Source organism: Aquarana catesbeiana, linkage group LG02 (assembly GCF_042186555.1).
Source record: "Aquarana catesbeiana isolate 2022-GZ linkage group LG02, ASM4218655v1, whole genome shotgun sequence".
Taxonomy (NCBI): domain Eukaryota; kingdom Metazoa; phylum Chordata; class Amphibia; order Anura; family Ranidae; genus Aquarana; species Aquarana catesbeiana.
Genome location: NC_133325.1, coordinates 393,814,809 through 393,834,618, shown reverse-complemented (window position 1 = coordinate 393,834,618; position 19,810 = coordinate 393,814,809). Strand labels below are relative to the sequence as shown.

Sequence of the window (19,810 nt, the reverse complement as noted above, 5' to 3'; positions counted from 1 at the left end):
TACCAGTCATAAGATGTGTTGGTCGCATTCGTTTTTCTTTTGTTATCATTGTCTCTCTGGGACCTGGTGATCGGACCAATAACACATCTCCTATATTAGAGTGCCTCCACTCTGGATAAAGGTGCACAGGGGGCACCTTTTGGATAGCAGCATTGTTCATCTAGGGGGGAGGGAGTGTTGGACACCTTAACAAATTGAAGCCAAACTCCAGCTAATATTTTTATAAGCCTTTACAGCAAACTTTTTTTTTTTTTTTTTTCCTTTTGGGATAAAGGTTTTTACATAAACAAAAGCTAAACATTCTAAGCACCCCTGCTAGTGTTAAGTGGCTTGTCTCATCTCTGTAACAAAAAACTGGCAATGTGGGTGGTATTAACAAGGAAGAGCTGGAACTTGGAAGAACATTTTGCATGACTTTGCGTGTCAATGCATTCTAATGGCCAGAATAAATATATACTGGCCAATCAAATCTGCGAACTGCCCCGAAATGGTAAAAAAGCAAATAAAATTATTTTTAAATCTAGCTGTACATTTTTTGTCACTACCCAAACCTACCTTCACCAAACAACCCAAAATAAATTCTCCGGCTCTGGACCATTGCAGCGATACCACATATGTGTATGTTAGTTGTATGTACCCGTAATTACAGTCCAGAAACAATAGTGCGTATTATTATTATTATTATTATTATTACATATATAAAATCTATCCTACCTAAAACAAACTGATACTCATTTTAAAAAATGCTTAGAAAAAGAAAATCCTGCCCAAAATATGCTGACCATGACCTTTGACCCCTATGTGACCCAAATACTAACCCTGGATGTAGCCATAGAACAGTTAGGCTTGGTTCACACCTATGCATTTTTTTTAATGCTTTTTGCAGTAACGCACTACAGTCCATTAGAGCTGTACGATTCTGGCTAAAATGAGAATTGCTATTTTTTTGCTTAGAATAAAGATCACGATTCTCGCTGCATAACATCATCTTTCACATTATACAAAAAAATTGGCCTAACTTTACTGTTTAGTTTTTTTTTTTTTTAATTCATTGAAGTTATATTTTCCCCAAAAATTGCATTTGAAAGTCCACTGCGCAAATATAGTGTGACATAAAATATTGCAACAATTGTCATTTTTATTCCCTGGGGTCTCTGCTAAAAAAGTATATATAATGTTTGGGGGTTCCAAGTAATTTTCTAGCAAAAAATACAGTCAGATACAAACTTTAAGGCTTCATGTACACGGGACATTCTTACAACCTCTGCTAAAAAATTTAACTTGACAGATAGTAACCCACGTTTTAAAACGTCCGCTTTGCTGCGTTTACATGCTGCGTTTAGCTGCGATTTGACATGTTTGCGTTTTTAGAAGCGTGTTTTTTTTTTTTTTTTATTTATTTTTTCAAATAGCCAAAAATGAAAAACTCCTGTAAACTAAACATGGCTAAACGCGACTCACCACGTTTACAGGCATTTGGCGTTTCAAATGCCTCTGAACATCCGTCCTGAACCCATTTTGCTTCTGAACTCAACTGCCTAGAAACGACTATAAACAACCCTGTGTACTGGTAAGATGACATAGAGGAGAGTTCAGGGGCAGCTGAAAAAAAAGCCCAACTGCTCCTAAAGTCTGTTTACCAGCAGCAGTGTGCATGAGGCCTTAGGCCCCTTTCACACTTATACGACTTGTCCCACGATTTTGTACTGCAAAATCGTATGACAAGTCATTCTCCATGATTTTCAATGACTACCATTCATATTGGCACGACTTGCCAACTTGAAAGTAGTCCCTGCACTACTTTGGTCCAGCTTCTATGCGAGTTGTACTCCATAGACCTCAATGTTAAACCCTCAAGTAGTATGCAAATAGTACCTGAATAATATAGACACGATTTCAGTACGACTTTGTAAGCAGAAGCCTGGCTCGCTGATCGGGAATGGAAAACTTTTTTTTTTTCCTTTCGCGATGAGCGACAGGCAGCGCATGCCCTCAACATGGGAAGGTGGGTGCTTTGGGGCATGGGGGGCACCCTGCGGGGCCCCCCCACCCCAAAGCACCTTGTCCCCATGTTGATGAGGACAAGGGCCTCTTCCCGACAACCCTGGCCGTTGGTTGTCGGGTTCTACGGGCGGGGGGCTTATCTGAATCTGGGAGCCCCCTTTAATAAGGGGGCCCCCAGATCCCGGCCCCCCACCCTATGTGAAAGAGTATGGGGTACATCGTACCCCTACCCATTCACCTAGGGAAAAAAGTGTCAATAAAAAACACACTACACAGGTTTTTAAAGTAATTTATTAGGCAGCTCCGGGGTCCTCTTCCGATTTCGGGGGTCTCTCCGGCGTCTCCTCCCGGTGTCCTGATCTTTTGCCGACTCCTCCACTATCTTCTGCAGCTCTATTTCTAGCGGTGGCCCGGACTTCTGCCTTCTTCTTTTCTTCCAATGTTGACACGACGCTCTCTCCAGCTGCAATGGTCTCTGAGCTCTCCGTAATGGACTTATATAGGTGGTGACCCCGCCCCTTATGAGGTCACTGTCCCGGGGCATACTGGGACTGTGCCGTCATAAGGGGGCGTGGTCATCACCCGGTGACCACGCCCCCTAAAACGTCACAGTCCCAGCATGCCCAGGGACTGCGACGGCATAAGGGGGCGGGGTCACCGCCTATATAAGTCCGTTGCGGAGAGCTCAGAGACCATTGCAGCTGGAGAGAGCGTCGTGTCAACATCTCTGAAAGAGAAGAGGGAAGAAGACGATCCAGAAGTCCGGGCCACCGCTGGCAAAAGAGCAGCAGAAGATAGCGGTGGAGCCGGCAGAAGATGCGGACACCGGGAGAAGATGCCAGAGAGACCCCCGAAGTCGGAAGAAGACCCCGGAGCTGCCTAATAAATTACTTTTAAAACCTGTGTAGTGTGTTGTTTTTTTTTTTTTTTAACTGACACGTTTTTCCCTAGGTGAATGGGTAGGGGTACGATGTACCCCATACTCATTCACATAGGGTGGGGGGCTAGGATCTGGGGGCCCCCTTATTAAAGGGGGCTCCCTGATTCTGATAAGCCCCCCGCCCGCAGACCCTGACAACCAATGGCCAGGGTTGTCGGGAAGAGGCCCTTGTCCTCATCAACATGGGGACAAGGTGCTTTGGGGTGGGGGGGCCTGGTACGGTCGAGGAGGGGGGCTCTCGCTCGTCCCCACCCCATTCCTGACCGGCCGGGCTGTGCTCGGATAAGGGTCTGGTATGGATTTTGGGGGGACCCCCATGCCGATTTTTCGGCGTAGGGGGCTCCCCTTACAATCTATACCAGAACTAAGGGCCTGGTATGCCCCTAGGGGGGAACCCACGCCAGTTTTTTTTATTTAAAACTTGGCGTGGAGTTCCCCCTTATGATTCATACCAACTACTGTATGTTTTCAGTTGTTAATGCCAAAAATGTGGCAAAGTCGTACAAAGTAGTACTGCTCCCAAATCGCGGCAAAATCGCGCTACTTTGAAGTCGTATAAGTGTGAAAGGGGCCTTAGAGGTTAAACTTCCTTTATTTACACACCGAAAAGCATCCCTTTTTGATCTAGGAAGGAAAAGTTCCATTGTTTATAGTTCTCTACTAGGCTGACTATGTTGTGAAAAACTTGGCAGACTGCCTGTATTTTTTCTTTTGACAGCACTCGCTATACTTGTTACACGAATAAATCGGGAAATTCTGCATAGAGATCGTGAGGGGGTTGAATCGAGATCGCAATTTTTTAAAAATATTTTTTTAACGATTAATCGTGCAGCGCTACGGTTCATTTAACATGGTTTCCGATAGGACACGTTCGCATCTATGCTTTTTTTCAGCCGCTGCGTTTTTGGAAAGGGTCAGAGACTTTTTTTTTTTAAAAGCAAAATGGTGCATTTTTGGGTCAATAGACTTCAATGGAGAAGGTGCAGAAGAGCATGTAGTGCAGTTTTGCCTTGCTTTTTATAGTGATTTTTGCCGCAATTTGCGGTTTTTAATCTACCCAACAACAAACTGGCCAAAAAAAGCATAAAAAATGCAAAATACGTAAAAAATGCATGCACAAAAACGCAAAATGCACCACAAAAAGCACTGCAGAATCGGATCAAAAGCAAACTGCATAGGTGTGAACCAAGCCTTAGTGTGTTGTTGACAGGGATACCATTCATACTTGCGAATAGGGCCGACCATGAAAACCCATGGGAGACTCCAACGGGGTTCCCTGCGAATAGCTGCAGGTGGGAAGCCCCATTCAAAGCAATCAGAGGCTATTTGCCATTGTTTGCATGTAATCGGTGATGCAGGTGAGTTTGCGTCCAGGGCTGATCATCCACAGGTAATCGCAGCTTAATGGATTACATGCTTCTGGCTGTGGATAGCTAAGGGGGCTTCCTGCCCGCCGCTGGTTGCAGGGAATCCCGAAGAGTCTCCCTCATGTAATCACAGTCGGTCCCATTCGCCTATGTGAATGGGACCATAAGGAAATAAAGCAGACTAATGTAGCCATCACATCTAATAACTATGAAGCTGCAACATATTACAGTTTTTTGTTTTGGGGTTTAGATATTTTTTAGGCCTCATGCACATAGAGCTCACTGAGTTTGCTCAGCTCCTCTGAACGCCTTATCCCCTGGTAGGAAAACAGCTGCTTAACCCCTTCGTGCCGATAGTACGCATATATGCGGCCCCACTGGACTGGATATTTTTTGCTCTGGGGCCACATATATGCGTATCTGGACCGCTCCCAGCAGAGACCGGGGTTGCCCCAGGTCCTGTACTAACCATCCCGGTTCTGGGTCACCCGATCGCCTTGATAGCTTCTGATTGGCTACCACAGTGATCAGTCCCTGTGTTTTTCTCTCTCTCTCTGTGAATGGGGAGACAAGATACATTGCATCTCTCTCCTTGCAGAGAGAAAAGTGTGTTTAAAAAAAAAAAAAACTAGATCAAGGTGTGATCTAGGTCAGTGCCAGGGTTAGTGTTTGGGTCAAGTAGGAGTTGAAGGTCATGGTCAGTATATTTTGGGCAGGTTTTATTTTTAAAAAAAGCATTTGTTAAATTGGTATCCATGTCTGTTTTAGGTAGGTAAAAAAGCAAAATGCTCACTATTGTTTCTGGACTGTACTATAGCTACTATTTTGGGTGGTTCTTTGGTGGTAGGTTATGGTAGTAACAAGAAATACTGCTATATTTAAAAAATATTTTCTTTTCTTTTTTTTTTGGGCCAGTTTTCCTTTGATAATAATAAAAAAAAATCAGGAGATATCCATTAACTGCCAAATGAAAGCCCAGTATGTCCTAAAAAAACAAGGTATAATCCACCTGGATGCACGGAGTAGTGATGATATGTATGGTTTTACTAACACATGTCAGAGTTGCAAAATTGTACTTCGGCATTAACATTTGTTTTACCCTTAGGCACAAAGGGGTTAAAGAACACAGTAAAAGCCACATATTGGGCATGCATTGATGCACATTTGATTGGCCAGTGTATAAATGTATTCTGGCCAATAGAATGCATTAACACGCAATTGCAATTAACACACCTAGCATTTATGCGCGACTGTTTTTTTTTTTTTTTTTTTTTCTGCCCAGAAGCTCCTCTGCTGAATGTGCTGGTGGTGATTTTTTGCTTTTTTTACACCTGTAAACTCCTATCTGTACATGAACGCATAGGCTAGAGGTGTGTTTTAAAGTCAGAAAAAAACATCCTAAACGCCTGTAAAAGTGGTGTTTAAGCCCAATGTGCGATTTGTTTCTGCTGCATAAGCTTCATTTTAAAGTGATATTTTTCTTTTTTTTTTTTTTTTTTGTTTTTTTATATGTATAAATCTTATATTTGTTATGTATACAATTTACCAGGGGTCTCTACTGTTACTTTGTACTACTGTTGGGAGTAGCATAGCAACACCATCTATTTATGCTCTTGATGGATAAAAATAAAAATCTACGTTCACCCACTACCTGTGACTCATACTTGACTCATGCATTTCTGTCACATTTGGTCGCTTTTTAATCTTTTTATTGTTCTTGAAAATATGTATTCCTTAGTGTACTGATTTAGATATGTATTACGTAAGTAAATACTGTAGCACAGTGAGTAAAATAATTTGTATGAAAAAAAGTGTCTTTTGAAATGTACTAAATGGCACATCATAACAAATGTAATTTGTGCTAGAGTGCATTCTAGCATATATTTACTGTAGTTGGCAGAACAAGAGATAGTGAGAGATTTGATCTGGGAGTCCCTGGCTGTCCTCAGTCACCAGAACTAGTGTCCCTGTTGGAAAATTTCTCGTCTATACCTGTTTTGGTGATGACCAAAAATGTGGGATTTCCTTTACTCTTGGTGATAATGGTGAACAGGACAAATGGAGAGAGTGATTCTCTAAACAGAAGCACAGACAACAATAAAAACTGACAGGTGTTCTAATCCCTCTCTACTCTATCCAAAAGTAAGTGGGAGTAAACTATAATAAGGCTTGATCATAGGTACAGTAAAGATCATCTCCTAAACGTGCACCACTTGCAAAACTCAACGTATATGTACGTATTGCGTTCGGCAAGTGGATAGGGGATATCACAGCAACAGGTTGTTCAATGGCACTTCAGGAACTCAAGAATACATCAGCAGGGATTCACTGTTTTCACCTCCACTCCACCATGTACATTAAGCCATGTAAGAGATAAGCAAGCATTCCATAGTGCAACCCGCAGATTTATTCTAATAAGTATTTGTGCATCTACTCACAAAGTATAAGGATAAATCCCATGTAAACACAACCACCACCACTGCTAGCTCCAGCAGGTGTAATGACATCTGCACAAGTCATTCGCCCCCAATGCATTTAAACCAATAGGCTGTTCTTGTTGGGTATGGTCGAGTTGCCAGAAAGAAGCCTTCACTCCAGAATACAATGTGCCAAAAGCTGTGAGGCGTGGCAAGGTGTTGTCAGGCATATTGTAACCAGGCTTTTTTTGTGGCATTGGCCCAGTAAAGGCTTCTTTCTGGCAACTCGACCATGCAGCTAATTTGTATCGTTGTGTTGTGCTATTTGAAACAACCACACCATCTTTTTCCAGAGCAGCCTATATTTCTCCTGGGGTTACCTATGGGGTTTTCTTTGTATCCCGAACAATTCTTGCAGTTGAGGCTGCAACCTTTCTTAGTCTACCTGACCTTGGCTTGGTATCGGGAGATCCCTGAATTTTCCACTTCTTAAAAATTGATTGAACAGTACTGACTGTTATATTCAAGGTTTTTGATATCTTTTTATATCCTTTTCCATATTTTGATAAAGTTCCATTAAATTGTTACGCATGTTTTTTGACAGTTCTTTTTTGCTCCCCATGGCTCAGTATCCAGCCTTCTCAGTGCATCCACATGCGAGCTAACCAACTGACTAATTATACTGTACACAGTCACTAATTGCAATTTAAAAAGCCACAGATGTGGGAAATTAACCTTTTAATTGCCATTTTAACCTGTCTGTGTCTGTACCAAGGCCAAACCTTCCAGGGTATGTAAACTTTTGATCAGGGCCATTTGGGTGCTTTCGGTTATCATGATTTAAAAAGGAGCCAAACAACTATCTGATAATAACTGGCTTAATATGATCACTTTCCTTAAATAAAAGACATTTTTTTGGCATGATCAGTTATATTTTTAATATCAATGCCAAAATGTCATGATTTATGCCAGGGCATGCAAACTTTGAGCACAACTGTACTATGCTATTTTTCAGTTTTCAGCATGTGGATCTTTTCGAGGAATGCTTAGAAGTTCATTGAAGTGCTGAAAACTTTTTAAAACCTTTCACATTCCTAATCTTACAGCTAAATGGTTCATTTATCTGATGCACGGTGTGAACTTTGTGACGCAGACGAACTGGTGCACAACATTGCCCTGGGGATTTTAGAGGTGTGGTTTCTCAAAGTATCGCTTACCATGTTAAAAAAAAGTTTTTTTTTTTCTTTGAAACTCAAAGTCTTGTTATTGACTTTCATGACTGCTGACTTTTTATTTCAGGTGTTTGGTTTTCAACTTTAGAAGACATACTAGTTTAACGGCTAACTCCACCTTTTGCACCATGCTACATGTTGCACATGTATTTAAGGTGTAAAATACAGTAGTGCAAAAGGGCAAAAACCCAATGCCCCCTTCCCTTGGCAGGTTCCTTTCCCTCAGAGCCGATGTCCTATTTAAATTGGCATGTCTGCTCAGTGCTGTGCCCACGCAGCCACTGTCATTCATTCACAAAGATCTGTGAATAAATGAACTACAAGTCCCATCTTCTACCACAGCAAATGAGCTTGCAGCTCTCAGTGGAATTCGACTGTTGTAATCACTTCACTTGTAGTCAATCAACACTTTCCCCTAGGGAGTTGGAGGAAGAGTCTGCAAGAGCCTGGCATTGCATCTGCCATCTTCCAATTACAGGTGCAGTACTTTGCAGAAAAACAAAACCTGCACATTTTTTCCCTGCAAGAACAGGTGGACTTGGTCTTTACAGCTGTACTCCAGGAATTTTATCTTTTTTTTTTTTTTTTTTTTTTTAAGGTACTTTGGTCCAGCTTGGCTACATCTAATCTTTCATATCTCACATGCCGAGGGCTGCTGGGAAAGAAGAAAATTGCTGTAGTAGCCTGTGCTGCATACAGTCAATGCTGGTCTCTTACAGGTACTGCTCGAGGGACTTACTGTCTGCATACTCAATACAGGGGGTCACTCAGCACTTCTGCCATTTTTGGTGCACATCTTGTAATTTTTCAATTAATAGGGGGTCTCCGCTGATCGGATGGGGCAGAGATTGTGACATCATCCTCTTCTCCTCTCTACCTTATCCAATCAGAGAATGCCTTGTGTTCAATGAAAAGAAATACAAAACTTTCTGAATGGCAGAGGTGTGGGCCGTATGAGCGACCCCCGAGTTAGTATAGAGAAGACAAGTCGCTTGTGCAACACATGGGAGAGACCAGCGCTGACTATATGTTGCACAGGCTACTACAGTAACCCAGGCCATACATTATGCAATTTTTTTTCCTTCAACCACGGGTTGAAGGAAAGAAAATTGCTTGATTTCCCCCATCAACACAGTCAGTTTTCATGGGGGATTCCCTCCTGCAGTGCTGCTGTTCTGGTGGCGAGTGCAAGGAGGTTTCCCAGCTGGCAGAATACAATGCTAGTGGCTAGTGATCGGGTGAAAAAACCCAACAGGCTGGTTGTAATTAAATTGATCCATGGATTGACTTCAGTACAGCCAACCTGCCAAAAGACCATGGGTGCTCCAGCTGCTGCAGAACTACAAGTCCCATCATGCCCGTGCCTTTGGGATTTGGGATCCATGATTGTAACTGTCAGCCTTGCAGTGCTTCGTGGGACTTGTAGTTCTGCAACATCTGGAGGGCCATAGCTTGAGCACCCATGCCGTACACCATGAGTGTTCATCCTGTGGCCCTCCAGCTGTTGTGGACCTACAAGTCCCATGAAGCATTGCAAGGCTGAACAGTTACAAGCATGACTCCCAAAGGCAAAGGCATTATGGGACTGGAGGACCACAGGTTGAGCACCTATGCCATAGACCGTTCCTGCTAAACCGGATGAATTTCGATCCATCTATAGCTGGCTTAAACCTCTGTATCCCCGGCATTCCTTCAGAGGAGAGATAAAGAATTAGATTAACCAAGCTAGACCACTCGTGGAGTTCAATTTAACATTTCCAGGCTTTCATTTGTGTTTTGTTTTTTTTGCCCCTTGATTCAGTATTTTGGGTATTGATTTTAAAGCTATGGCAAATATGCATATGTCCTCCTTACTCAACAGTATTAATGTGAAAAGAATTGACTGTAGTTTATAATAATGTATAGACAAACACTGGATTCCGTTCAGGCTTTAAGCATAATTATGAGTTTTGAGTAAATGTTAATGTTCTTGAGAAGCTCTTGAACTTTTTATTTAGTGAGGGCACATAGTGTACAGTGAAAAGTCATTGCTGTAATATGTGAATGTCACCTCTGGCATTTTATAATCACTGCCGCCAACTTTAACTAAAGTTGCAGTCTTTTAGCATTTCAGCAAACTGTGTCCCATGATTTCCCAGGGTCATGGCCATCCAGCTGCGGGGGGAGGTAACAAAATAAGCCTTTATGGCTGTAATCTGAACTGCCTTGTGCGAGAGGCCAGACCTGTTCAACTTGGTTTATGTCAGAAACATTGACTTTCCTAGAAAGTACCTTTCCAGGAATGCCAGAACAGCAGTAAAGAGGTTTTAGCATAACGCCCTGAAATGTTAATTTACATGTCATACATTGACTGCATTGCTTGTGCTCAGATTACTGTACTTGCTAAAAGATTAAACGCTTGTGGTAATAATCGAGGGCCCGAGTCTACTAACTCTTGGGATTGTACACGTTTATAACCTATGTAGCACCTACACAAATTTTATTTGTGTAACAGCCAATTTATACTTATTTTATTTATTTCGGGTACTTATATTGCACCGTCAATTTAGGCAGCACTTTACATAATATAAATATATATATATATATATATATATATATATATATATATAATCTCTATCGTGTGTATATATAATTGTGTATGTATGTAAACTGTCAGGAAGAACATGCTACTAGGCAGGTAGTGTCGTGGTTGGGATTCAAACCAGCGACCCTTTTGGCTGCTAGGCGAAAGTGCTACCCACTACACCACTGTGCTGCCCATTACTTTAGTCACTTTAAGTCCTGCATTCCTTACCTCCATGTGTTGTACCGTACAACGGCAGAATTGAAAGCTGAATGCCAATGATGGTCTAGGGGTCTAGTAAGCTTACTTGTGTTTTTGAGCCATTTTTTGCACATACCGCACAAACACCTTTTTAATGTTTATTGCAAGCTAATGCCCTGTACACGCGATCGGACATTCTGACAACAAAATCCATCGGATTTTTTCCGACGGATGTTGGTTCAAACTTGTCTTGCATACACACGGTCACACAAAGTTGGTTGGAAATTCCAAACGTCAAGAACGCGGTGATGTACAGCACGTACGACGAGTCAAGAAAAATTTAAGTTCAATCGCCAGTGCGGCTCTTCTGCTTGATTCCGAGCATGTGTGGAACTTTGTGCATGGGAATTGTCTACACCCGATCGGAATTTACGCAAATGGATTTTGTTGTCGGAAAATTTTAGATCCAGCTCTCAAACTTTGTGTGTCGGAAATTCCGATGGAAAAAGTCCGATGGAGCCCACACACGGTCGTAATTTCCAACAACAAGCTCCGATCGCACATTTTCCGTTGGGAAGTCCGATCGTGTGTACACGCAGGCAACACAGGGCTATTTTTTACCACAGGTGCTTGCAGTTACACTGTTTGTAGATTCATGACTGTTTTTACTTGATGCCTGGAGTCACTCTTTAACTGAGTATTGATTGCAAGGTGATCCTTTTTGTTCATTCTCATTGCAGTTTATAGTGTGCTTTTTACTCTATGTATTTTTACATTGAAGCTTGTTTTTGTTTTTCAGGAAATGCCCAACTCTGTTTTCTTGGTCATGGAGGTAATGTTTTTATTTTATTCAGACCTATAGAGATTAAGGCTTTATTATGGTTTATAGAGGTTTCAGCTGTACTGGTAAAATATCATGCATATAAAAGAACTAATTCGAAATTCACCTGTGAGTAGCCTAAAGATGCTGAGCAGGCACCAAAATTATTATGGAGATGCTTGCACAAACTTTTAAGCCCTGATCAAACGTGCATTTTAGGTGCAGCGCATTTAAAAAAAAGGTTTTTTTTTATGTGTTTTATTGTTTAACCATTTCCTGCTACAGTGTGGGCTTGCTTTGCCGGGACATTGTCCATGGACGTCCTCCCGTGACTGCACTGCCTGCGCGCCCCATGATCGCTGAGTCCTTCAGGCTCAGATGCTCACAGATTGGGGTAAAAGGCCAATCACAGCGGCCCTTTACCCGATGATCAGCTGTGTCAAATGACAGCTGATCATGGAAGTAAACGCAGGCCGGTTATCAGCATTTCTTTCTTCACGCTGACAGAGTGAGGAGAACATAAGAGAGCCAATAACTGGCTTGTGTTAAAGGGATATTGGCATTAATTATCAGTGTCCTGCTTATCAGTACAGTACCATCAGTGCCCACCAGTGCTGCCCATCAGAGCCTCCTTATCAGTGCAGCCTCTTCAACGCACATCAGTGAAGGAGAAAAATTATCTGTTTGCAAAATTTTATAACAAACTATGAAAGATTTTATTTATTCAAAATTTTCTGTCTTTTTTTCTTTGTTTAGCAAAAAAAAAAAAAACCTAGTGGTGATTAAATACCACCAAATGAAATCTCTATTTGTGTGAAAAAAATGATAAAAATCTCATTTGGATACAGTTTTGCATGACTGAGTAATTGTTATTAAAAGTGCGATAGCGTTGAAAGCTGAAAATTGGCCTGGGCGGAAAAGAGGTAAAAGTGCCCAGTAGGCAAGTGGTTAAATGCCCCTAAAACGCAATGCACATGTTTGAATCAGGCCTATATGCAACCTTTAACACCCCAAGTGCCTGCATCCCAGGGCTCTGTAACAGGTAAGTTTTAACACTTGTGTGAGTGTTGAGGACTGGCCCCCTACTCTCCAGCGTTCTGCATGTTTCTGTTGGTCTTGCTAAGCAATGGTTGTGTGTTAAGGCACAAACCAGAACTTAACGTTACATTTATGTAAACATGCTCATGGCAGTGCCTCGGTTTATGAGGAGCTCAGTTTGTATGTAAAGCTATTTGCTGGGAGTGCTCAGCGCTGTCATTGTAGTTCTGGGGCCCTTTCCTTTCTACTGAGAGGTGTCCAACAGAAATTTGGTATGCCACGACATTCTGAGGCTCTGGACAAATATGCAGAGAGAGAAAGATGCATACATAGATATTTGCACTCCGGTTCAAATTTTTTTCCCCAATGCAGTGGGGCTGTGTCCGCACTGCATGGGGTAACTGCTCATTTTGTCTAGGGATGAACTCAGAGCCTATACTCACCCAATACTTTGATCCTGCAGGAAAAACAGTGCTTCCCCATGCCCAGCGGTGGAATGTTCCTGACGTCTTCAGGTCCAGGGCCAGTCTATGGGCATGAAGACGTCAGGAACATTCCACCACCCAAGACCGCTAGACCTGGGGTGTAGTCAGGCGCTGCAGGGACCAGTCTTGCGCTGAGAGTATCTGAGGCTTAGGTGAGCATATCTTGGCTCCAATTCCCTAGACAAAAATGTGCACTTAACCCATGCAGTGCGGGCACAGTCCCACGGCATGGAAAAAAAAAATTGCCCGATGTTCAGATTTAAGAATGTATGCATTAATATTTCCCTAATCTGTGATCTACTTTTTACAATTGCATATTTCCACTATCAATTTCCACAACAAGTGGGAAGAGTTAACCAAACTCACACCTGATCAGATAACTCCATCCTTGATAATACATTTACCAGAACATACGACTATCCATAATGGAACAGAAGTTGTCTAATTTATGGAACCATCGCATAGGGAAAGGTACTTTTGTTTGCAGTATCTTGCTGTACTGCCTGGCATGGGTGCCGGTGCCCGACAAATTTAGCTTTAAATAATTACCAATATTTTGACAAATAAAACAGGGATTTAAAAAAATGTTTTGTGTGTGTATATTAATAATATATTCAACTGTGCATTGAAATGGTGGCTTTCAATGGTAAAGCTCTAAAGTGGTTGTAAATCCTTAATATCCAGTGAAGTCACTGACCTCAGGTGATACACGGAGATTAAACGAATCCCCCTTCATAAGTTGTACCTGTTTATCTGCAGTCTTCTCTTCTCCACATCTGTTCAAAGTCCAGCATTTATAAAGCTTGCCTGAGCTGTCAGAAAAAAGGGGATGGAGAGCTGAAATTACATTCTGCAGAGCTCAGTGAGGAGAGGCTCTGAGCGCTGATTGGAGGGAAGGGACACACCCCTCTTCACACAGGCACAGAGCTGAGGCTGTCAATCAGCTGGAGATCCCTCCCCTGTCACCTTTTTTTCTCTTGGTGTCAGGAAAACCTGTCAGAACTGATTCATGCTGATAGCAGAGGAACAAAGCAGACTGAAATGGCACTAAGTGCTCTTAATTAAGACAATTACATGCTATAGAGAGATATGCTTTGTTCATATTTTATAATATTTTATCATATTTATGTCTTGAGGTTTAAAAGCACTTTTAAAGCAACCCTGTCACTTCTCCAAAAAATATCCAGCCTGGTGCCGGCCACTAGTTATGTAGATCATCACATGACTGATAAAGGGGTCCTCTGTGACCCCGAAACATTGCAATTCTTTATTTTTTTTCTCTTGTGATGTGACCACTTATATAAACGTTTGGATGATAAATTGAAGATCTACAGTATAGTGGCAATGTATGCTTTAACCTCTAGTTATGTAGGGAACAGAGGAGGGAACCATGCTGCCCAACAGGAGACACTATTTAGCAATCCAGCAGTTTGGCTGCATTTTTGCTTTGAATTTTGTTTTTGATTGCACTAGCTTTCTTGCTACCCATTTTATTTCTGTCTCTGTTTTTACTTCTCTGTATATCTCATGTCATATGTTTACAAGGGTAGTAGGTTAGCCAACATTATGTACAAAGCAGCAAGAGAAGTTTAAAAACATATTTACCAAGTTATGCCATATTCTTGGCCAGCAAATATGAATATTGTGCAAGCCATAAAAATCAGCTGAACATTTGTTTTTTTCTCAATAGTACTGCAATGGAGGAGACTTGGCAGATTATTTACAAGGTAACTGGTTCCTCTTTTTCTAAATGCCTCATGATATGTCTATGTCTGTGATTCTTGCTCAAGTTTTAAATCTCTCCTTCTGTTGAAACTCAGTCTAGAAGGCTCTTAGCGCAGACTTGAAGTGGTAACAGGAGCCTGTTGTTTTCCCAGCTTCATTGTCTTGGCTGCCGTTGGCTGTTGTCATCATGCCATGCTTGAAAATACAAGCTTTAATTAAATTTTAAGGCTACAGTGCATAGCCTGCTTTTGCATGCTGAAACATCATAAAAGCATATAATGTACGTTTCTAGTAATCAATAATGTATGTGGGTAATCGTCATTTAAAAAGACTTCATCACACCTTTTTCAGTTGTATCTGAATGTAGCTTTTACTAAAACATTCATAAGTGGTAAAAGGATGATTTCTATGGACAGATTGTTCATATTTACAGTTTTGCAGCCAGTATATAACTGTTTCTCTTTTTTAAATGTTCTTGATATTACTGTAATGGGACCATGTAGTGTCAATATGTAGTTAGGCCTCTTTGACACGGGATTTCCAATCGGGTCTATATGTTAGTGTAGCATCCTGGAGTTTAGGCATGGATGCTCCTCACAAATTTACTTACCAGGAGTAGATATCCTGGTTGATTGTTAGAGATCTATTGATTCCTCCCTAAGTTTGGCCTGGCTGCACTTGTCTCTACTACCACTAGGTGGCCAGGTACTTGGTGGTGCTAGATATGAGAAGGGCAACACAAGGTCAGGTTATGGGTATGTGGGTATCTCAGCCAATGTGCAAGGGTTTCTATGAATCCCATTGTCTGCTGGGAGCACCTATATATTTGGGTGGAATCAGGTGATCTATGTTCTGTGCCACGTGGACGGCTGACTGGGTGGACATGTGTTGTGTTGCCCTGGGCTGCTAGGCTGTAGATTGAGCCTATTCCAGGGGGCATCTGGCTGCTGGGCTGCCTGAGGGCCTATCCAGAAGCAAGAGAGCAGCGCAGGGTTGGGATTGCGGCTTGCAGTCCAACCAGAAGTGACGGTTCTGTCGGCCGAAGAACCTGTCAGTGGTCGGAGGTAGAGGGGAAGCTGTCACCACTAAGGGACCATCCACCTTATTACCAGGGACCACAGTGAGTATCTGAAGCAAGTACCGGAGCAGTATTCTCGCCGAACGGGCTCGGTGGAGCATCAGGAAACTTCAGACGGTGATCAAGTCAGAGACCCAGCCAGTGGAGGTGACTCTTGCAGAGCAGCCTTGTGTGTCAAGCCAGGGACCGAGCAAGCCAGTGGGGTGAAGCTTGAGAAGTATCTGTGAGTGCCAAGCTGGGGACTGAGCAGAGAGGCAGATGCTACAGTGAAGATTGGAGAAGCTCAAGGGATTCAGTGGCAGTGAACCAGCGGGTCTAGTGAGAGACCGGGAGCTCAGGTGTACTGAACTACAAGGAGAAGTTGTAGTGGAGGTGACAGAACTGTTACATGTTGTGTTGGGAACTGTTAAAGACTGTTGCCATAGGAGACCACATTCCTGCACATGCAGATGTGGTGTCTTGCTGGATGCCTTTCCCTGCATGGCTGTCCTCCTATTGAAGTCTCGGTGTCTGCCAATTGAAATTGCAACTACCTAAGGGTGTCCTGGCCCTAACCCTCTTTCCCCCCATAAAAGTTTGTAAGAAAAATAAACATCTCTTTTGCATTCAAGAATTGTCTGGTGCCCAATAACTTTATCCACCTTGCAAAGGCAGCGTTCTGTTCTGATTCAACATGTGAAAAAGAGCCTCATGCAGGCCGTAGATGATGCTATTTTCTTCCCTGCAACCTGCTCAATTCCCCCATCAACACATTCAGTCTTGATGGGCGATTCCCTCCCGAAGAGCTATTGTGTTTTACTGTGAGCCACTCCTGCCCGGAGAACGCAGTGATTACTGCTAACGACTATGGCCACTGGAAATTATCGTATGATAAAATCCAACAAGCTTGTTGTACGTAAATAGCGTAGGGGTCCCCCCCCAAAATCCATACCAGACCCTTATCTGAGCAAGCAGCCTGGCAGCCTGGCAAACACCCCGCCCCCCTGAACCATACCAGACCACATGCCCTCAACATGGGGAGGGTGCTTATCGGAATCTAGAAGCCCCCTTCAACAAGGGGCCCCCCAGATCCCACCCCCCTTATGTGAATGGGTATCGGGTACATTGTACCCCTACACATTCACCAAAAAAAGCAATGAAATGTGACAAGACAATAGCCCGTTTTTGACAATTCCTTTATTAAAAATGTCTTCTTTTTTCCCCTGCTTCTTCCTTCCTTTCACGTCACTGCTTTTTTTTGGTGAATGGGTAGGGGTACAATGTACCCGATACCCATTCACATAAGGGGGGGTGGGATCTGGGGGCCCCCTTGTCAAAGGGGCCTTCCAGATTCTGATAAGCCCCCCGCCTGCAGACCCCCACAACCATCGGGCAAGGGTTGTGGGGATGAGGCCCTTGTACCCATCAACATGGGGACGAGGTGTTTTTGGGGGGACCCCAAAGCACCCTCCCCATGTTGACCCCATGCAGTTTTTTTGCATTTTTTGGGGACTGGCTTTTTTTTTTCACTTTCAGTGGGGAAACCACTGACAGCTGATAACTCATTTGTGGTTAAGGACACGGCGGCTGGCATCCCGGCCCCCTAGTTAGCAACCAGCTATATATTGTGTGAAAATAATAACTGCAAAACACATCAAAAATCGCATCACAAACACAACAACAGTTGCGTTTCTGGTGCGGTTCCATTGAAATCTATTACCCGCAAAACGCGTGAAAAAAGTCCCCGACAGATTAAAAAATGCACTGGCCGCAAAACGCATAGCCGTTAACTAGTACCATAGGAAACCATGTTAAATTGACTGTAGAGTATTTCTACAAACTGCAAAACACACTAAAAAATGCATGTGTGTGAACCCAGGGTCAGGGCCAGTTCACACTGGAGCGATGCTGGAACCCTGCGAATCCAGTGCAGGTTCCCACATCACATACAACTCGCAGTCAGTTCACACTACCATATGCGAACTGCTGGGAGTGTCAGTAGAAAGCTAATGACACCCCCAAATCATTTTGCATATCGCAGAGCAAACTGCAAATTTAGACAACACCCATGCGATCCGATTCTGCTGCGGTCCAAAAAAAGGGTCCTGTGTGAGTTTGGTCCGAATGCGATGCAAATTCAACCATACAATCTGTATGGCTTAGTTTGCATCACACAGACATTGCATGTGATTTGCAGTACGGGGCAAATCGCATCCGATGTCGGACAGCACAGCAGTGTGAACCAGTCCTAAGGCCACTTTCACACTTGTCCTGCGTCCATAAACCTCAAGATTACACTGGCATTGCTTCAAATCACATCAAATTTGCATTAAAAAGGGCTGCAAAATCGTGGGACTTTCAGGTTGCATAAGTGTGAAAGGGGCCTTATGGACCTCAAGTTGTATAAAAAATCAGCCAAGTGTGAAAGGAACCTAATGAGATTCATTGATAACACCTTTGAATTAGGCCCCATTTGCACTTGTGCGACCAATGCCTGTGTAATCTTGCGGTATATGGACCGCAAGTCACATCAAATTCAAACCAAAGTAGTGCAGGGACGAATTTGACCCACTTGCAGGATGCACAAGTGGGACTAGGGCCTAATTCAAAGGTATTATCCATAAATCTCATTCACACTGCAGTGACCTGAAAGTCGCACTATTTTGCTGTTGCAACTTCTGGGAATGCCTGTGTAATATTGTGCCATATGTGCAACTTGAAGTAGCACAGATATGAATGGTATCCTTGGGAATCAGCTTGGAGGTCCAAATTTGCTGGAAAAGTCGCCCAACTGTGAAACAAGTGATATATTTTAATAGAAAGGAGCTCTCATTTATATTTGCATAGTCCTTACTGATTAACATCAGCAGAACAAATGCAGGAAGTGATGTGTGCACATGGGCCAGAAGCAAATGTGTGGTGATGCCAAACAAATCAATGAACCCCACCCACACCAAATCTAACCACATCCACCCCCACACTGAGTAAGCACAAATACATATCCTACACTAAAGGCCCATACACACGATAGGACTTTGTACAAACTTTCCCGTGGATTTTTGTACAAAGGGCGTCAGCTATAAACGAATTAAGCATACACACGGCAGGACTCTTTCATCCAACTTTCACCAAATCATGTGGTTTTTCAGCTCTTTACCGCCACCCTTTGGTCAACTTCTGTATTGTCTGATCTTTTGCATTGGTTGTGAGCATGCGTGTTTGTACTTTGGACTAAAGTCCTATGGACTTGTGTACACACGATAGGATTTTGCCTAATAGGACTTTTGTTGCTGTAAAGTTTGTTTGTTCGTACAGCCAACAAAAGTCCGATGAAAACCGAAAAAGTTTGTCCGATGGAGCGTACACACGGTGGGATGTTGCCTTAAAACAGCTAATTTGCATGTTTGTTGTCAAAAAGTCCTATCGTGTGTATGGGCCTTTACCTGGCAAATGAACAGCACCTCCTCTTTGCTAAGAAGGGACCTCGCCATATCCACCTAGATGGAGATCCTGACCAGCACAGGAACTTCTGGGTGATTACAATGACTCATTTCCGGGTCAGAAGGTGAAATCACACTCTTGATCGTAGCTGCGAATAGAATTTTTTTTTTTATCTTTGTTTATTTGCAGCTGTGCGAATCTGTTTTTCTGGTGCACAAATACATATAGAAATGATAAGATATAAAAGAAAGATATTGCACTTTCCCAAAACTAAAAAGAAGAAAGAAAAGAGAAGAAAAAAACCAACAAACAAGCTCAATAGTGTACTTTTATTTTGCCAGCAGAAACAAAATTTTGTACATTCATTTACTAGCTTTAAAAAAAATTCTACAGGATATATGGTGCTACATTTAGCAAAACCATTAGCAGTTGGGTTTTAAGGGCCCTGCTCATAGGAGCTTACAATCTCTAAAATGTGTCTAAACCTTAGAGTGGACACAGCTTTACTTTCAGTGTATAA

The 19,810-nt window shown here is 42.6% G+C and overlaps 1 protein-coding gene across 4 annotated transcripts in view; it reads left to right on the top strand.

The window, feature by feature from the left end:
* Positions 1–19,810, top strand: part of ULK2 (unc-51 like autophagy activating kinase 2) — a 171,410-nt gene that overhangs the window by 58,437 nt on the left and 93,163 nt on the right. For all 4 annotated transcript variants that reach the window (XM_073615242.1, XM_073615240.1, XM_073615239.1 and 1 more), the window contains exons 4-5: positions 11,524–11,556; positions 14,758–14,794. In XM_073615242.1, coding sequence (XP_073471343.1) covers positions 11,524–11,556; positions 14,758–14,794 — 70 coding nt within the window. The remainder of the gene's footprint in view (positions 1–11,523; positions 11,557–14,757; positions 14,795–19,810) is intronic.